This window comes from Chiloscyllium plagiosum, unplaced genomic scaffold (assembly GCF_037043375.1).
Source record: "Chiloscyllium plagiosum isolate Xiang-an unplaced genomic scaffold, Cpla_swu_hap1 HiC_scaffold_6, whole genome shotgun sequence".
Lineage (NCBI taxonomy): Eukaryota > Metazoa > Chordata > Chondrichthyes > Orectolobiformes > Hemiscylliidae > Chiloscyllium > Chiloscyllium plagiosum.
The window spans coordinates 42,723,407-42,743,877 of record NW_028270144.1 but is presented as its reverse complement, the minus strand read 5'-3'; the positions used below and the strand labels follow the sequence as shown (position 1 = coordinate 42,743,877).

Here is a 20,471-nt window from a genome sequence, read left to right as displayed (position 1 = left end):
GGGGTAGTGATTGCTGTTGGGGGAAGTGATCACCATTGGGAACAATGTCTACTTGGTGGCTTTCTCATCCCTGTACGCATCGCTCAATGCATCCATTGTCACAGCTGGTTATTATTTTGCCTCCATTGGCTAAAGGAAAAGGCAGGCTCTGATACCTACCCCTATGTGCAATAACAGAGTATTGCTGCAATGTTAGGTGGAAACTTGAAATTCTCTCTTTGATACTAAATTGCACTTTTCAAGATTCACATGGATTTTTTCTTCGTTAGGTCAGCGGAGCAAGGGATAAGGAACAAATAAAAAAATTAGGAAAGGATCGGCCCAGATCTGACTGAATGATGGAACAGGTCTGTAGGGATAAATGATCTTCTGTTCCCATGTGGACAAATGGAGTACACAGTTTGACTGAAGATTTGATGATGGAAGGGTTGCCAGCAGACTCTGTTGTTAGTTCATTGCTGGTCACTCAGTTATCCATGTTAATGTCCAATAACAACCTGGGATAATGCACCATTATTCTTTGACCTAATTTTAGTGAATGCACATTCATTAAATAGAATTAAAATACAAAAACTATTCTGTGGAACACAGAAATACTAGAATGGATGTGTCACAACAAGCTGACAGTTGAGGAAACAGTAAAAGATAGAACAGGTGTTGAGATGTCAGTGGCAGTTTTGGAGGTGAAAACTGGCTAGCTGAAACTAGCATGCCCACTACAATTCTCAATCAAATTTATCATTTGTGTAATCCCTCCTTAATATCCAGCAAGGCAGTGTATACAGATTTTACCAAAACAAATATTGGAAAATTGCAAAAATGCAATTAAAATTCTGCAGAAACAGACAAAAACATACTTTCAGGATTATGACATAACAATTGGAAAACTTGTTTTCTGACATGTTCAAATCTTGTAAGTATTAATAACAGAACTTTGTTGTCAATAAATAGACATTCAGTGTATCACAATACCTCTCTTTAAGAGAAAAATGTAATTTGTCTCTCATCATTTTACAAAGATTTGTACTATATTCCATCCTTCAAAACATTTGTACCTAAGCCTGAAAGGTTTCTCATGAGTATGCCCAGTTGCACATCAATAATATATCCAAGTAACGAGAACATTAAATAATAAATTGGCTGAAAAATAAAATTTGGTTTACACAGAACAATGTTAACTCAGTTTAGGTTTACTTGATAAATGTAAAATTAAAAGTTTATAGTGTGTAGAAAATAACATAGCAGTATCTGAGTCATATTTCACTTAAATCATACAATTTGCAGGTACATTTCCAGGAGAGAGCCCAGGGTAGCTGTGCTTCAGATGTGGATCCTGTGATGAATGAGAGCTGAAAATGTGTTGCTGGAAAAGCACAACAGGTCAGGCAGCATCTAAGGAGCAGGAGAATCGACGTTTCGGGCATGAGCCCTTCTTTGATCCTTGCCTATTTTTTTTATTTGTTCCTTATCCCCTACTCTGCTGACCTAACGAAGAAAAAAATCCTTGTGAATCTTGAAAAGTGCATTTTAGTATCAAAGAGAAAATTTCAAATTTCCACCTAACATTGCAGCAATACTCTGTTATTGCACATAGGGGTAGGCATCAGAGCCTGCCTTTTCCTTTAGCCAATGGAGGCAAAATAATAACCAGCTCTTTGGATGCTGCCTGACCTGCTGTGCTTTTCCAGCAACACATTTTCAGCTCTGATCTCTAGCATCTGCAGTCCTCACTTTCTCCTGTGGTGAACCACTTTGTTTATTTGATGAGCTTGGGTAGGAACATAGGGTTGTTTTGGTGGAGCACATTGTCTGGCTAACAGACAATTGGAGAACTTTCAATGTTGAAGATGGTTATACATTATATCATATGGGAAGAAAATGCAGTGCTGAGAATGAACAGGAAATAAAATATGTAGAAATAAAATTGAGACATGTTAAAACAGGTAAAACGTACAATAAATATGAGCAAAATGATCTAATCAAAAGGGATTCTACAAAATTGATAAATGTAATATTGGCCAATCAGTTTTAACTCAATGGAAATAAGCATTACTCATTGTGCTTTAAAGCTGTGATCCATTTTATTACACTACATTTTTCAAGTGAAATTATCTCAATTGCTTCAATTTCAGAAGTCAGCTTTGGCTAAATGGATTGCAAGAACCACTCTGAGTTTTCAGGTTGTGGGTTCAACTTCCACTGTACTAATTAGAATGTCTATGTCATGCTGACATTCAGTGCTGGGGAAATGTTGCCGGTTTAGGAGTGTCAGTGAAAATGAAGTCCCGACTGCCTTCTCATAAGTTTCCATGACGCTATTTTGGAAAGAAAAATCATGGGAGTTATTCTTGATGTCCTAAGCAATATTTATTGAAGTCAATGCCAATAAAACCAAGTTATCATCTCATTATGATGTTTACATTTGTGGGAACTTGTGAGTAAATTGACTGGTGTGTTTCCTGCATTGCAAGTGATAACCCTTCAAAACAGTATATTTTTGCAAATAAAATATGTAATCTTATCTTGAATTCATGAAGAGTGCTGTATAAATACAAGTCTTATTTTCTCTTTAACTGTAACAAGCTTATGATCAGCATTATTTATTCAGATTGTGAACCCCAGTAGTAAAATTCATTCAATGTCATTGGTTTGCAATGTAAAGAGAAAAGAAGGGGAAATACAAGTATTGTACACTTAATTTAAATACTAGAACCTGGAGAGCCAGGCTTGAGCATGGGTTGGTACTTGTGAATTTTGTTCATTTCGTATTACTAATGCATCAAAGATGACATTGCAATAGTTCTATTTTTATTCTGTCTATTATAAATCGTATGATTTCCACGTTAACCCGTAAGACAAATGTGTCTTGCTGTTTGGAACCATGTTTTTGATTCCTTATAATATGCACGTTTCCTCCAGAAAACCATTGTATTCATAGAAACCTATGATGTAGAAGGAGCCAATCAGTCTTTCACAAATATGCTGGATCTTTGATACATCAGCAGGGCATTTCTTTATACTAATCTGGGTGAATAACATTTCCAATAAGTTTCACATTCTCATCCACACTTCTGTTGCTAAGGGGAATTTCTAAATCTTTTTGTATCCAAGCAGTCTGACTTTCAGTATTAAACAACAGCTGCTTTCTGATTTCTACTGTACAGATTTCTGAAATTTCATTGCTTTCTCATATTCCAATGCAGTTTTTATGTATCCGGATGAGTTATACAAAGTCTGAATATCTTGCAGCATTTCAATGACTGACAAATGCACATGAGATTTCACATGTAGCCTTCTCCAACAGGCCAAAATTATAGATTATATATTATACTGGTGCAAGTCATAGGGGAAAAAAAGCTCAATTTTTATTCTTACCTAAATATGTGTATGAACTGTTTACAGGCAACAATTGTCAGTGTGCTACTTTAAAAATGCATTAGCCTGTATAAAATAAATGGGTTAAGGATTCCGTTAAAATTGTGCGCACAAGTAGATCTGAACCAATGAGCTAAAAATAATGCACAGAGAAATGTCAAATTGATAACAGACCAAAAAATTACAATTAAGATGAAGTCAAAGAGCTGTGAGGATGCTGTAAAGATTCACTGTGAATGTGAACAGATCAGCAAACTGCATGTAGACTAGATTGTTACGTTTAAGTCAATTAAACTGGTATTATTCCCATTCAAAAATAACATTTTCAGGGGTCATTTCAATAACACTAATGAAACTGAAATACTGAGAGCAAAGTCCAGCTACTTTAATTTGGTACTTAAGGTTTGCAAATTGAAAACAAAAACTAAAAGTTTCCTTAAATTGTCATTTTGTTTTCCTTAACAAGATACATTGGAATTATTTCTTCTGTTGAATAATTCTATTTAGCTAGGTTGAAATAGCAATGAGTGTTTTTGCTGATCTGACTTTCCTGTTACAAAGAAAAAAATACGGATAGGGCTCAAATGTTCTCTAACTGAAGAATAATTAAATAAGTGTGTCAGGGATTATGTTGCGATATTGTGCGCAATGGTGTGCAGAATGTTTTTTTTTAATTGCCATACAATAGCTGAGCATTTGGGGAAAAAAGTGGCAGGACAAGACAGACAGCATTGATTTCCAAAATCATGTTTGACAGATCTACTGAGTTTCTTCAAGGATAACGAGTAAAGTGGATGAGAGGTAGTCAGGAACATGTTTTATTGTACTTTCAGAAGGCTTTCAACAAAGTTTTACATGAGATTAATGAGCAATATTAAAGTGCAAAGGGTTGGAGGTGGTGTATTGAGATGAATAGAAAGCTGGTTTGCAGATAGGAAAGAAAGAGGAAAAACAAAGAAAACAGGCAGCGAATAGTAGGGTACCACAAGGATCACTGTTAGGACCCCAACTCTTGCTAAAATATATCAGTGATTTGGAACAGGGAACTCAATGTAATATCTTTAAATTTGCAGATGACACAAGCTGTGTTGGTGATGAGTTGTGGGGAAAATACAAATTATTTGCTGTGATTTGGGTAAACTAAATGAATTTGCAAATGCATGGTGTGTGCTGTACGATGTGGATACATGTGAGGTTATCCACTCTTGAGAGCAAAAAAAAAAACAGGAAAATAGCTTATTAACGGAATGGCTATATCTGAGAGCACAAAATGTGCAATGAAACCTGGGCTTTGAACTGGTTACTGGAGGTAAATATGCAGATGCAGCACGTGGTAAAGAAGCAAAATTAAATTTTGCCATCATAGCCAAAGAATTCAAGTGCGAGAGCAGTGATATCATGCTGCAATTATACAGGGCCTGAGTGGGACCATATCTGGAATGTTGTGCACAGTTTTGGTTTCCTTATCAGAGGAAAAATGTTCTTGCTATAGAGGGAAAACAGCTATGATTTACCAGACTGATTTCTGGAACAGTAGAACAGATGAATGAGGAGAGGTTGAATCAGTTAGTATTGCTGCAGTTTGTAAGAACTAAGGGGGATCGCATGAATTGGATAAATGTTTAAAGGACTAGGCAGTGTAGATGCAGAAAATTCCTAATGATGGAGGTTAGTCCTCAATCAGGGATCACAGTTCAAGTACACCAGGTAAATGATTTAAGACTGGGATAAGGAGACATTTCTCCACCCAGAGAGTAGTTAGCCTATGGAATTTGCTACCACAGAACAGTCAAGAACAAAACATTGTATGATTTCAAGAAGTTTGATATAGCACTTGGGACTAAAGGATTAGAGTAGTGAGTTGGATCACAATGAATGTGGAAGCATGATCAAATGGTTGGTTAGCCTACCCATGCTCCTATTTTCTATGTTTCATATTCCAGGGGGATGACAGGAGTCTTTGTGATTCACAGGAATGTTTGTATCACTTTGTGTGATGGCTCGAATGTATGTATTGAATTTCCAATCCCTATAGAGCCAAGTGTTGTTTTACTTTTACCTTGCAGACCACTAAAATAAAATTGGATTGAAAAGAAAACACCAAAGTCAGGAAACTCCCTAGGTAATTAATAAAACAATAAATCATATGTCAATTTAATTTGCTGTAAATTAATGTCAGGTTTTCTCTTTAATCATAAAAATGTAGCAGACTAATATAATATATATTCTTTTTAAAATAAGACACAACAAATCATAAGCATGTCACGGAAACAGTCAACTATTCTACAAATCAGTCCTGAGCACAGGTTCGCTTGAGTTGCTTTGTTGCCATAATTCACTCAATAATTTTAACTTTTCAAAGATAAAACTATAGTTATTATATTCAATACAATACAATAAAACAATAAAAGATTGTTTTACTCCTCCTGAGCACAAAATAAATTATTTATTTAAAACAAATCTTAATTACCTTCTTCCTATTCTGTTTGTAATTATCCATCAACAACTTTTGTAGCAATACTGTAGTACGGATCTGCTTATGAATTTATTGTTAATACCTTGTGACTTTGTGTTGCAGTATATGATACTTGAACACTGACACAGCAAACCAGTTTCTGCAGGGACCAGCAGAAATTCAGGTGATGTCACAAAACTGAATCTTATGGGAATCAATAGTAATTGTAGTGCATTGAGAGCCTTTCAAATTTAAACAAACGATTCATTTTTAGTGAAACATTATTTATAGGGATGTACAATGTAAAAAAAAAGTAATACTCTATCAGAGAACACCTCAAAATCAGAGGTGTTCATTCCATCTTTTGTGCAGCATGTTTAATTTACACCTTCAGCTATTAACTTTACAACTGACTTATTTCTTCAATGCTATTTTAAGGTGCCTTCTCTGAAGTGGCTAATAACCAGCATAAATGGATGATAATGTTTACCTGGATTCATGTGAAATAGTATTGAGATGAACATCTAACAAGATCCATTTCTCTGTACTCCATATATTATGTATTTTGAGCATGATTCTTACATTTTGGGTCACATATTCAAAGTTTTAGTCACACTCCGATTGCATTAAAAATTAAGATTTCATCTAAATTTTCTGTTGATGAAAAGATAAAATAAATAAATACTGCATAAATCAATATAAGTATTCTTTCATCCTAATGAGAAAGTGTCAGATTGTACTGTTGAGCACCATTTTGTTTTTTACTTCATTCACACCTGTGTAAAAATTCACTACACAAAACTTCAGTATCCCAGACAAAAAAAAAATCTACCAAGGATTTTAAATCTTATCAGTCAGTGGTTTAAAAATAATTATCAAATTTAAAATTTTTGTGGGAAGACAATTTGAATGCTTGTCTGTTTCTATACTTGTAAATTACAGTTTAATATTCCAGGGAATATTGTTGTTGAAATAATTTGGATTGGTAAGGTTTGTAGATAGGAGGCGTGCTACTTTATCAATTATAACTAAATGAACATAATGCATTTCTTTGAACATTTACTTGATGTAATTTGGTAAGTTGTAATAGATGTTATTTAATCTTATGCAATAATTTGATCAATCATTGCTCAAAAATACGTCACTGCAACTTAGATTTTCTGAAATTATATATGAGTTCAAACAATAAACTTCCCAAACCATCACTTAATAAATAGAAATTATGATGATTTTAACCATCCAGGTAGTCACAGTTTTATTACCTTGAAGTGGCCATACCTTGCTGAAAAAGTAAAAATCTTTCTTAGACATACCATTATTAATAGACAAATTTGGCAGGACAATCAAGACATGAAGAGATAGTTCATGAATTGTGAATCTCCAGAATTAGCTACTTGATTTTTGCCACTCTGCACTTTCTTCCCATAAAAGGCATCTCTTTTTTATCCTTCCATTAATTTTAATAATGCGTTAAGTTTGCACAATACTTAGGAAAACATTAGTGCTTAAAATTAACAGCATACAATACAAATATTTTAATCAAATAAAACTAATAATGCAGTGCCGATTAATCTGGTTCAGAACTGCAATAATTTAAACTGCTGAGCCTCTTTCCTGCATGTAATAAAGTTAGCAAATATTTTGCACATTTTAAATGTAAATACTTGCACACTTTCTTTTTTTCCAATCCAATCTTGCTTTCTTATCTTTTCAATTTCCAGACCGGATTTGTTTCTAATTTATCCTTATTTTCTATTTTTCCTGTTCTTCTCTCTCAAGCCTTAAACCTGCTTTATTAGTGAGTTTTAACGATGGTCCTATTACTCACCCAGGTCCCAGTTATCCTGTTGCTGTCACCCATTGTTATCAGCTTTTACTGGCAACAAGCTCCAACGCAAAAAAAGCGTTTTAACTCTCAGGTGAAAAAAAAAAGCATCTAAACAATAATGATGCCCTATTCCAGCAAGATTTGGCCATTGTACTTTAAATGGATTATTTTTAACGTATTTATGAAGAATACAAATAATTACTTCGCTCATAAAAACTAAATAGATATGAGATTGGATTTGACTTGGAATTCAAAGAGTTAAGCATTGTTTCTTTTTTTCTGGGAACAATAATTCAACAGCTAACTCAATCTGAGTTATATAGATATTTGGTTTATGCATGAACACTTCAATGAATGGCACTGGCATAACTATCTCAAGCTGCATTGAATTAAATAATGAAGATTGTCCAAAATCTTTTCCCTTTTAACAAATTTGCATGGTGATAAACTAATCTCAATAACCCAGTCAGTCAGGATGTATTTTGTTGTACCATGCAGTTTAAATCAGCAATGGAGAAAATTAGACAGCGGTGTATGAAATAAACTTAGTGCATGTGGCATACAGTGGCAACATCTTCAGCAAGGAAAGGAGAAAGACTGGATTTCCTTTATTGGTATGCTGCTGCATTACACTTGGGCCAAGCAAAGAAGATAGAATGCATCTGATAATCTACACTCCAACTGTCTTTTCCCAGATATGCCTGCCTACCTTAACATGTATGCACTATGAGAAAAAAACAAAATGAAAATAGGTACATTCATGATAAGTAACAGTATATTCCCACTATACTTATAATGCACTGTTAAATTCCACAAAACTAGAACCAGCCCCATCTTAAGACTGGCCATGATGGTTACATATTACAAGAAGCAAGAGTGAAAAGGGTTTACTGAGTCTTCAGTATAATGTAATCAGGTGAAAATAGTAAAGATGGTGCTTTCTAATTTGCTATAATAATGAAAATATGTCCACAAGTTAAAATCCTTTGGGAAATCAGTATAACTTTTGATAGTACCAATTTGTATTTTACATCAAAACTTCCAGAAAATCCAATGTAATTAAATTAAATTACTTAACAGGTTTCAGAGGGCAATGCATCAATTTTTGTTCTGTGACAATTAGATCTGAATTATGTTTGCAGTACCACAGAAAAGTATTGCATCATAAAATAAATCTACAATGTTCCACAATAAAGACCTACAGTAGAAAATCATGTCTGGATGGTTTCCTTCACATTACCTAATGAACTAAATCGTCTTACTGATATGTTTGTGTGAAAATAATGATAAATGCTGGTAAAAAAAACACTTTACAGCAGTATTTAAAAAACCTTTTTGGAGTTTACAAATTATTTAAATGAATACTGTGTAGGGAAGAAGGCCTGGCCATTTGAACACTTGTAAATCCCTTGACATGTGAAAACATGACTTTATTTAGGAACCAATTAATGTGAAAAAAATTACTAATTTAATATTGACCTTCTCATGTATATATGTTAATTATAGTATTAGAGGATGTGGTACAAATATCATATTTAACAATTTAAGGGTTTGGATTTAAAATACTGCTGATGATTGCTGTGGAGACCTCTACTGGGGATGCTAATGCAGTCTGTAGAGTCAAATTTCCAGGTCTACCTCTGGATGCTTCTTTAACTAGAATTCCTTCATCAACAGATCACTTTAACCCTTAACTTAAGATTACTAAGCTTGCTGCTGGCTCATATTGAAAATCCAGTTTGACAAATAAATACAATTCCATGTCAACAAATATTTAAAATGACAACAGTAAATCCAATTAAAATGCTGCTTCCTGACAAGAGATTCTCACTGCACTGTCATCTCTCTTTATTTGGCTTTAATGTGTAGCCAATGCAAAGCAATCTGCCATTGTTTTGAAGTTCAACTGCCTGTTATAATTTATTTTTTGTTAAAACTATATATGGTCTTTAAAAAAGTCACACCAATAGCCAGTTTTAACACCTGGTGGTGTAATATAACTACCCCGTTCAGTTTTTTTTACAAGGGTACAGACACTACATACAGATTTGTACAATCCAACAGATAGCCCTGCGTGGCCCCAGTGCACACACTCAATTGTGCAATTCTGAGATGAATATTAAAGACCTCAGGTTTCTTTCTAATTTAAAAGTGCAGAATGCATACAAAGACATCCACTTTAAGAATAAGAGCTTCATACTAAAATTAGGGATGTGCTAGCCTCGTGAAGTTCAATGAATGACCATTTTGACTAATTATAAAGACAGCTGAAGCTAGAACCAAATCCAAATTGTGCACTGACATCACCTATGACACACTTTGATCCACTCATCAGGTATGTTGAGTCATGTTGCAAAACTGCAAAAATGAACTGGAGCATTTTTGTACAACATGCGATATTTCTGATGTCATCTAGGAATAAGCAAAATATTTTGGTTGGAGAGGTAACTACCAGGTGATTTTTTTGTGTATGTGACTATAAAGTATTGTATCGGTCTACTTTGTAACTAAAATACCTGGCTTGTTGTACACATGAAGAAACTGCAATTTACTAACACAATGTGATGCTAATTTAGTTAAGTAATTTTTTTTTAAAAAACTGCTTCCAGATGGGCAAGTTAATGTAAGAAAGACTGTAAGGTTCCCGTCTGGGGCAATGAAACCCAATACGTTTACTTATGCCTATTGTCAGTATATCACGAGGAAAATCTTCAGTTTAGGGTCCTCTGATCCTAGCAAACTCCAGTGTTTCAATGGTGCCGTGAGTTGCGGTGCACACCCCTGGCTGAAATCTCCTTTCAAGGTGATTATCTGGTGGCCAAGACACTTTCTCCTCAAACAAGTATGTGAAATGAAAAGGAAACAATAAAAATAAAACCGAATTTCAGATAATTAGAAATAAATACTGTATATAAACAACTCTGTGGCTTAGAACTGACTGCACGTTGTCTGTTTTTCGAGAACTTCGAGGTAGTCCGGCTCGATGTGAAGCTTTGCTTTCAGTTCCAGGTAATCATTTCTAATTTGCTCGGCATATACATTACTGGGTGCCCCGTAGAGCACCGTCTCCCTCATCCTCTCCGGATGCAAATACTGGCGTCTAACTTCATAGTTCGGTGAGTAATTATAGTTTGGTGGGCTACTAAATTTATATTCAACACTGTTGCCAGTGGGCGATTGTTTGCCCGGCTCTAAGATGCCACGGTAGAAATGGTCCATGTCTTGAACTGGGGAGACCTGCTCGTGGGGCTCGATGGTGCTGATGCTGTACGAGGGGCTCCTCAACTGGTTCTCTCGCTCGTCCTCCACCGGGTTTCGGTAGGTGACCTTGAGCTCGTGTAGGTCCCTGTAATCGTCCACCGAGTTGCCCTCGCGGGACCTGTAGATGGGGTTCTTGCACATGTGGCCCAGAGGGTGGGGTATGTACTCGTAGACGTGCCCGGCGGGGCTCTTGGCTTTGGGCGCCGGGCCGTGGCTGTAGACGCTGTACTGCAGGTTGAAGGAGCTCACGTCCGAGTTGTTGGTGCTGGTGCGCTCGCTCTGCGCCCGCTTGCGCCGCTTCATCACCACCACGAAGAGGCCGGCCGCCACGAACACCGACGCCAGGAAGACCAGCAGCAGGCTGAGGATGAGCACCGACAGGGGCACCACCGAGCCCCCGTCCGCCGGGAACGGGGTGGCCGCGCCGGCAGTGGCGAGGGGCCGAGCGGCCGCCCCCGGCGGGGCGGGCTGCGGCAGCGACGGCGTCGAGAGCGCCACCTCGTCCGAGTGGTCCGGGCAGATGAGGTCGGCGCGCAGCGAGGCCAGGTCGTGGCCGGCCAAGTGCTTGGGGGAGTGGCAGGCGAGGCGGCGCACCAGGGCGCCGGGGCCCAGGCGCTCCAGCCAGCGCTTCATGCCCAGCAGCGGGCAGCCGCACTCCCAGGGGTTCTCGTCCAGCTCGATCTGGATCAGGGAGGCGAGCTGCTCCAGGAGGCCGGCCACCGGCAGCGAGGCGAAGCGGTTGCCCCGCAGGCTGAGCCGGGTCAGGTTGAGCCCGGCGAACAGGCGGGGCGGCAGGGCCCTCAGCAGGTTGTGGTGCAGGAAGAGCAGCTGCAGGCCGGGCGCCGGGGACAGGGTGCCGGGCCCGAGCCGCCGCAGCGCGTTGTACTCCAGGTAGAGGTAGCGCAGGCTGCGCAGCCCGCGGAAGGTGCCCGCGCCCAGCGCCTCCAGGCAGTTGCCGTTCAGGTAGAGGCGCCGCAGCTGGGTCAGGTTGGCGAACGCGCCGTCCTGCACCGCCGCGATCCGGTTGTGGCCCAGGTGCAGCAGCTCGAGGCCGGCCGCCTCGTCGAAGTCGCCGCGGCGCACCGCCGCCAGCCGGTTGCCGCTCAGGTACAGCTTGCGGGGGTTGTAGGGCCTGGGCTGCAGCTCGGAGAGCCGCTCGATCCGCCGCTCCTGGCAGTTCACGTTGAGGCCGAGCTCGGAGATCTGCAGCTGGCAGCTGCACTGCCGGGGGCACACCAGGGGCACCGGCGGCTTGGTCTGGTAGGCGAAGATGGGGCCGTAAGGGTAGCCCTGCCCCTCCTCCCCCCCGTCCCCGTCCCCGTCCACCTTGAGGGACGGGCTGCGGGAGGTGGTCACCCTAACCCGGGACGAGGGCGCCTTGGGCAGGCGGGTGCCTTTGGCCTGGGACCTGGAGGGGGACGAGGTGACGGGGGTGGGGTGGTGGTGCTGGGCTGTGGCCGCGGGCGGGGGGACCGGGCTGCTGCTGCTGCTGTGGAAGTACCCCCGGGTGCTCAGGGCAGGCGGAGGCGGCCTCCAGTCCGAGTCCAGGCCCACCCCGGCGGCGGCGGCGGCAGCGGCGGGGACGGGGGCCGGGGCGCGGCGCGGGCACAGCTCCTGGCGGGAGACCTCGCCCAGGTCGCGGCCGTGCAGGCGGAACGGGGTCTCGCAGACCACCTCGCCGACCAGCGCCGTGTACGAGATGCTCTCCAGCCAGGCCTTGAGCGCCAGCAGCGGGCAGCCGCACTCCCAGGGGTTGTCCTCCAGCTGCAGCTCGGCCAGGCCGCCCAGGTGCTCCAGGAGGCCGGCGTGAGGCAGCGACCGGAGCCGGTTGCCCCTCAGGTCCAGGTGGGTGAGGGGGACGTGGCGGAAGAGGTCGGCGGGCAGGCCGGCCAGCAGGTTGTCGTTGAGGATGAGCACCTGCAGGCGGGGCAGCCGGTCCAGGGTGTCGCCCTCCAGCCGCCGGAGGTAGTTGTAGTCCAGCTGCAGGTACTCGAGGCGCTCCAGGCCGGCGAAGGCGTCCCTCCGCAGGCCCTCCAGCCGGTTGTTGTTGAGGTGCAGGCGCCGGGTGGCGTGCAAGCCGCGGAAGGCGCCTGCCTCGATCTCCTCGATCCGGTTGCCGCCCAGGTGGAGCACGGCGGCGCCGCTGAAGTTGAGGAACTCGTCGGTCTGCAGGCGGCTCAGCAGGTTGCCGCTCAGGAACAGGTGGTAGACGGGCCAGCGGGGCGGGCTGAGCTGCAGCACGCTGACGATCCGGCTGTCCTCGCAGCCCAGCACCAACACGCCGTCCTTCTCCTGGCAGGAGCACAGGCTCTCGCACGCCTCGCCGTAGCTCTCGGGGGCGGCTCCGCCGGCCACCGCCTCCAGCCGCCACCACCAGCCGCCCACCAACGAAGCCAAGGCGACGGCCCGCGTTAGCCACACGGACATCTCGGCGGGGCTCCCGGTGCTCACTCCCAGCCGCGGCTGCTCACCTTCGACAAGACAGAGAGAGAAAGAAAGCAAAGTGTGAATACTTGCCATCGTGAACCATCGACGACCATCACCACAAACATATATAACAACGCACAGAGCACCCGCTCACACACAGTCCCCCCCACCCCATCCAATTTGAAATGGGGTGGGCGGGCAATGCACTCAAATTGTTATCGCATCCCCGCCCCTTCCCCAATAAGATTGAGGTCATCCAAAGTTTAAAGAAAACGACATTCCCCGATGATGACTCCCAGGATCTCTGATTGCTTCTCCGGTGCAAGTTCCTCGCAGGCTGTAACTGGGCAGAGAGAGAGACGTACTGCACTGTGCCGCCTGGCTAAAGGCAAAGCTAGGAGGCTCCTCCGAGTTGAGATAGGAAGTTGCATTTTAGTGTGAGCGTCACTTATCACCCACTGCGTTAACGTCACTCCAGCATCAACATGCATTTGACCACATTTCAAATCTATTCGTTGATGAGATGAGCCAGGAGCCCCCGATTCAAAAGAAATCACGGCCATTTTCAAAAGCATCTTTGTGTTTTGGAAAATAATATAATACCAGCGCTGACCAAACGCACACATTCTCTCTGCAGCTAATTCCAGATCAACTGTTCTCTTCCAAAACCCCTCTTGCCCAACAAGGAGGGGGACAAAAGGCTTCAGAAGCGACTGAGCGCTCTGACAGAGCAATGCGGCTCATAGGCTTCACTTCAAGCACAGTAAAGTGATTCGGGAAATAACAATTATAATAAACAGGCTACAAATGGCTTTATTGTTTTTCGCTCAATTCGGACAGAATGCTGGTCTCCCCACCCTCACCCCACGAACCAACTTACCCCTTGTCCCCAAACACTAGCGGCTTTGAAGGAGAGCTCGACATATTCTGTCATATCTGACTTCCATTCGGAATTTGGCAAAATGCAAACCTTGATGCAAGTCGCTAGATTACAACATTTGTAATTAGATAAAGCCAGTCACCAATGTGCCAGCGTAGGAAATGCTGGTCAGATTCGGCGGTAACTGTCGCAGCCCTTCATCCTTCCGGGTAAAAAGATACATTCAAGTTGATTAAAGGCAAACAAATGATCTACGTCAGTGATTTAATACCCAAATTTCATTTCGCTCGAACAAATCCGATTTCCTGGCGCTTTTTGTTTTCATTCAGGCACTGCATCACTCCGCAATAAAAAAAAAGGAGATGCATATTTCGACCCATTAATGCTGGAAATCACTTCATCCTGACCGCGATTTGTGTGTCCCCACTGTGCAACTCCAGGCTGTCCAATACACAAGGTGCAACGTTTAAGCACAACACTTCAACACAATTATTATTTCCAGTCGGAATCCCCTTCGCATTATGGAGGTGTGAGGACGCTGTTCCCCCCCACCCCCCCATTTTAATATCCCTTTACCTTATTCTGATCTCTGCGATATCTGCTGGGGTACTTTGATCAACCTTCTTCCCAGGCCCCCACCCAAAAGAAAAAGTTTTACTATTTAATCAAACATACTAACGGGAAATATAGCAAGAAACACGAAACTTCACGCATTTGATCTCAACACTGATTAAAACAATGCCCAGCGCAATTTACTTTTCCGGATTCTCATATATGTCTCATTTTAGTATCAAAGGAGGTTTTGTTTTAACATTGTTTTTGCTCAGCGCTCAATACTTCTGACTACTGCATCTGGCACACATACACACAACACATTAAACCCGCTTACTTCAGCACCAAGACACAGTGGTGGCCGATTTAGATCCCCGTACATTCAGTTCTAATGAAATTAGGATTCACCTACCCAGCTCGTCTCCTGAAATCTCACAACATTGCAGGGGTTCGGAGGGTGGGGGTCCGTTTCCGGCCGCGATCCGAGTGGAACTGGCGCTTTTGGAAGGTGATTAGTAATCCTTCCAAGTGGCTGTTGTTTAGGGGTAATCGCGGTCGCACTCGAGATAGAGAGATTTTGTGGACGAGCTCCTGCTCACGACGTTCGCTGCGCGACCGCCCGCCGAACGGACGGACGGACGCTCCACTTCTCCCCCACTTGCACTTCCACCAACTTTAGCAGACAGTGAACAAGACAAGCCGGGTCGGCAGCAGCCCCTCCGCCCGGTCCCCAGCCCCTTGCTCACAGAAGCACATCCTCTGGTTTACCACCGCTGCAGCCCACACTCCCCCACCACAGTCCAAAAGCAGCAGCAGCACCACTCCTCCGCCAGCCCGACTATGTTACAAGATGCCTCGCAGTCACCGACTGTAGAATATGGCTGGAGCGAACTCGTCCGTCTCTTGGCTTTTTGCCTTAAAGAGGAAAGTCGGATGTGGAAGCCGGGAAGCGTGGCCGTCTGGAGAAATTCACCGCGGTGTCAACCTCGAATCCATTCGAGCCCCGGGGAATGCGGAAGGACTTTCGCTGTGGGTCCTCTCTCCTTGTCGACTTTCCCTTTCCATTTATCCATTGCCTTGGGACGATTATTACCGTGCTGTCAACAGTCAGGTTAATCCAAGCTATTAGTTGGCAGGGGAGGTCGGAAAAACGAAATCTTCAGTTTCAAATGGCCATTCAGTGAAATGAAACACAAAATCGAGTAGCACGTAGTATGTCTGGAAAATGCACCCGAGTCTTTTGCGAGTTTCGGACAGCGCTCTTCCTCCGATTATTTTTTTTCTCTGAACGCTGTAATTTCTATTCATTCCACCAAGGCCGATCCAGTCCATATTTTTTAAGAGGGTGATAAATCAGCGCTAACAAACCATTTGTAGGAGCGTCAGTATTTACTGTACTCAGCGTGGTTGTTTGTCATTCTAGCCATTTCCCAAACAGCAGGCAAATACGCAGCGGGGGTGAACAGCGCACACACACACACAGACACACACAGAGAGAAATGAACTGATTGTAGCTGATGGCCAATAGATGGCAGTGCAGGGTGACAGAAATAAAGAAGGACACAAAACTCCACAACTACAGTATTTGACTTTGCTGACGTTCCGACAGGAGGAACCTTAAAAAATCTGGATTCAGGGATGGTCACCGCTCAGGGTCCTATTTCCCACTGAGTTTTAGTTTCTTTATTTTGAAACACAGGCGGTAATAACTTCTCACCGTGCGCAAAAGTTATCGTACTTACGGCGGCCAGAAATGTGAGTTGAAAAGTTGACACAGTGATAACTATCACGCAAACGCACAGCGAGCTATAATATCCTGTGCAGTCCTCTGTAACTTTGTGATCCTGTATCCACCTCACACCTCCAATTCTGGTCTTTGTGTACATTGCCTCTTTTCGTGGATCCCCGCTGGATGGCGGTGCCTCAGCTGTTAAGGACCTGACTCACACAGACCCTTCTTTCCTCTCTTTTCTACGTGCCAACATTTGATCATCTGCCCTAATATCTCTTTACGTGTTTGTATGGGTGTCAAATTTTACTCGATAATTTTCCTGTGAAATTCCTCGGACTGTTTTACTACAGTCAAAGCATTGCAGAAAACGAGGTTGTGGTTGATGTGTTATCACTATAATCCAATCGTCATTTTATGTTTGTTCAATGTCTGCAGTGGTGGAGCAGGCCGCAGGATGTGGACTGACATTGAGAATTGAGTTTATGCTGTTATTATTTTCATTTGCATCATGTCTGTACCACGTTGTTGAGATGTGCATGTCCACTCTATCTGTTAGCATTATAGTGCATTTTAGAAATGAAGCAACGAGTAACAAAGATATAAACAAAATTGTCTATGATAAATGTAGTGCTGACTCCATTGAACACCATGCAAGTCATGCGTAGGGAATAAGGACTCCTAGCTGCTGGCATTTCATAGACAAAGAGGACATGACATGTAAATTTGATAAATTTGGTTCAGTTTCATCTGGAAACCCTAGTGTGGAATACATAGAAAAATAAACCAATTTTAAAATTTATAAACATTATTGTTTTAACAGATAGTTTCTCCTTAAGACTATTTCAAATCCTTTTGCTGTCTTTTTATATGGATAATCTACAATGATATTTACAGCTTACATGTAGCCACCCACAGCTAACCCTATAGTTCTATTGTGACATCAGTTTCTGATCTCTCATTTGAAAATTAGGTAGCTTCAAACTGTAAGCGAGCAGGAATCTTACCAGACTTGTCTTGACTTTGTTCTGCACAGACTGTCCCCCACAAACTCCCACACTGTCCCACACATGCTGAAACGGCATCTGACCCCTGCACTCTGACATTGTCCCACACATGTTCAAACTCACACCGTCTCACACAGATATTCACTGCATCCCCAAGCAAGCACAACTGATCCTACCCATATGCATTCAATCTCATGCCCACTCACACCTGATCTCATGTATTTTCAGGCTCCCATACACTTTCACTCTCCACTCTTATAATCTGAATTTAAAACTTCTGAAACACTTAATTTTTTTTATTAATGTGCACACATTTTCTCACCCTCAAAACCTCTTTGAACTCATTTTAGAAAATGTATTCCAGATACAACAATTACATTCATATAGTCATAGATCTGTACAGCATGGACACAGACCCTTTGGTCCAACTCATCCATGCAGACCAGATAGCCCAAATAATGCTAGTTCCATTTGACAGCATTTGGCCCATATCCCTCTAAACTCTTCCTATTCATATACTCATACAGATGCCTTTTAAATGTTATAATCCCAGCCTCCATCACTTCCTCTGGCAGCTCATTCCACACACGAACCACACCCTGCGTGAAACGGTTGCCCCTCAGGCCCATTTTAAATCTTTACCCTCTTACCTTAAACTTATGCTGTCTCGGGTTGGACTTGCCCACACCAGAGAAAAGTCTTATCTATTCACCCTATCCATGCGCCTAATGATTTTAGAAACCTCTAGAAATAAGTTCATCCTTCAGCCTCTGATGCTCCAGGGAAAATAGCCCCAGCCTTTTCATCCCCTCCCTATAGCTCAACCCTCTAACCCTGGCAATATCCTTGTAAATCTTTTCTAGACCATTGCAAGTTTCACAACATCTTCCCTATAGCAGACAGACCAGAACTTAATGCAGTATTCCAAATGTGGCCTAACCAATATCCTGTACAGCCGCAACATGACCTCCCAACTTCTATACTCAATGCACTGACCAATAAAGGCAAGCACACCAAACGCCTTCTACTCTATCCTGTCTACCTGCAATTCCACTTTCAAGGAACTATGAACCTGCACTCCAATGTCTCTTTGTTCAGCAACACTCCCCATGATGTTACCATTAAGTGTATAAGTCCTGCCTTGACTTGCCCTTCCAAAATGTAGCAAGTCACATTTATCTAAATTAAACTCCATCTGCCACTCCTTGGTCCATATGATCAAGATCCCGTTGTACTCTGAGGTAACCTTCTTCGCTGTCCATTACACCTCCAATTTTGGTGTCATCTGCAAACTTACTAACCATGCCTCCTATGTTTACATCCAAACCATGTATCTAAAAGATGAAAAGCAGTGGACCTAGCACCGATCCTTGTGGCACACCACTGGACATAGGCCTCCAGTTTGAAAAGCAACCCCTCACCATCACCCTCTGTGTCCTACCTTTGAGCCAGTACTATATCCCACATTGAAACCATTTACATATCACAAGTGTAAAAGTGATGATCAATTATTGCAGTTGATCTGCTTGCACTGGGTGTTGTCATGTGGTTTTTCTCATCCCTCATTGTCACTCTTCACAAATGTTCTAATTTCTTTATACACTCCATCTCTCATATTCATACTTTTTTTCTCTCTCTTTGCAGGACCTGAGGGTTCACATTTGTATAAACTGGTGGAAGTCAGCTGTGGACTGACAATTAATGTTGCGCTGACCACTATCGAGGAATAGTCTTCAGAGACTGGTATTGTGGCAGTGTTGATGAGCATATGTGTTGGCTTTCACTACCTAGTTACCTCTCAGAATATAGACACCACAACTAATGTGACAGCTCAGTATCAGATTGCCATTAAGTACTGGAGTTCCTGATTATAATCCTTATAATTCTTCTGACCTGCAACTTACAAATGAACAATTTGACAATTAGTTGAGGGTCATCCTTCAAGATTCTATGGACTCTGAAACAGTTCCTCTGGATTGGAGCATAGCTAGTCTAAGTCCACCAGTTTAGAATAAAGAGGTTGAGAGAAAATTGGTAATTATAAACCAGTTAGATTGACATTGATAGTATGGAAAATGCTAGAGTCCATTAGAAAAGGTTTAATAGCAGAACACTTGTAAAACAGTGGCAAGATTGGGCAGAGTCAAAGAGTGTAGTGCTGGAAAAGCACAGCCATATAGGCCATAGAGCCCAGAGTTCTATGTCACAAATTGTATTTGCGGAGACAGGAAGGTAAAAGCAGTTGCAGTTTTAGAGTCCTTGAGCTGCGAGAGTGAAACCGGAGTCCCAATAGTTCAGTTTTAGTTGTTCCATTTTCTCTGGAGTGGAGAAACTTGCAGATAACCTGATGTCTTGTTTAACAGTAGTTTTTCAAGTTGCTTTTTCACCAGTATTGCTTTCTGAGAATGAGAGAGAAGAGGGGGGGGGGGGGAGTGTGAGTAAAACAACACATACAATTTTTCAAACTCCTCTTCGTATTTCAGCATCTCTTGATTCAAATAGTGATTCTAAGGCAGCCAGTTTTCTTTATTCCATTTGTCTGGGTTTGTCAAATAGTCACAGCAGCCATTTTAGGTCAACAGATTCCTTTTTAAAACCATTTTTATTGGACAAAATTTCTCAGGTGTTAAAGCTGAATATTGAAAATACATTTTCACTGCAATCCTATCACAGAAAGTATCACTATCTATGTGGCATTTAACTTCAAGCACTTTAACTTGTAAACCTTAGATCAAACACATTAGGAGTAGACAAATAAGAGCCAAATGTAGTAGAGGCAAAAGTAAATGTTAAATTGCAAAATCACAATGTACAGAATCAGGATTCTATATAATGATATCAAACTAATATATGTCATAGCTAAAATGGTTTGAAATCCACTGTGCTATGAAGCATAACTATTTGCTTCAAATAACCATTAGTTTTTTTAAATAACATCATTTCAGCACGTGTTAGCA

The 20,471-nt window shown here is 42.1% G+C and overlaps 1 protein-coding gene and 1 long non-coding RNA gene across 5 annotated transcripts in view; one reads left to right on the top strand and one right to left on the bottom strand.

The window, feature by feature from the left end:
* Positions 1-287: 287 nt before the first annotated feature.
* Positions 288-16,231, bottom strand: slitrk5 (SLIT and NTRK like family member 5). Of its 3 annotated transcripts, none has more exons than XM_043691447.2 (2): positions 15,191-16,231; positions 288-13,390 (listed from the first exon to the last, which is right to left on the bottom strand). In XM_043691447.2, exon 2 carries the CDS (start codon positions 13,344-13,346, stop codon positions 10,587-10,589), a length of 2,760 nt encoding a protein of 919 aa, XP_043547382.2. In that variant the 5' UTR covers positions 13,347-13,390; positions 15,191-16,231; the 3' UTR covers positions 288-10,586. The 3 variants fall into 3 exon arrangements, with proteins under 3 accessions (XP_043547382.2, XP_043547383.2, XP_043547381.2); XM_043691448.2 differs by lacking the exon at positions 15,191-16,231 and adding an exon at positions 14,227-14,590; XM_043691446.2 differs by lacking the exon at positions 15,191-16,231 and having other exon boundaries at positions 288-14,194.
* Positions 16,232-16,398: 167 nt separating this feature from the next.
* LOC148149753 (uncharacterized) overlaps positions 16,399-20,471 on the top strand; it is a 29,978-nt gene continuing 25,905 nt past the window's right edge. The window contains exon 1 of one of the 2 annotated variants that reach the window (XR_015757349.1): positions 16,399-16,533. This is a non-coding gene — a long non-coding RNA (uncharacterized LOC148149753). Of the gene's footprint in view, positions 16,534-19,220; positions 19,258-20,471 lie in introns of those variants that run through there. The other variant, XR_015757350.1, reaches the window with a different exon arrangement.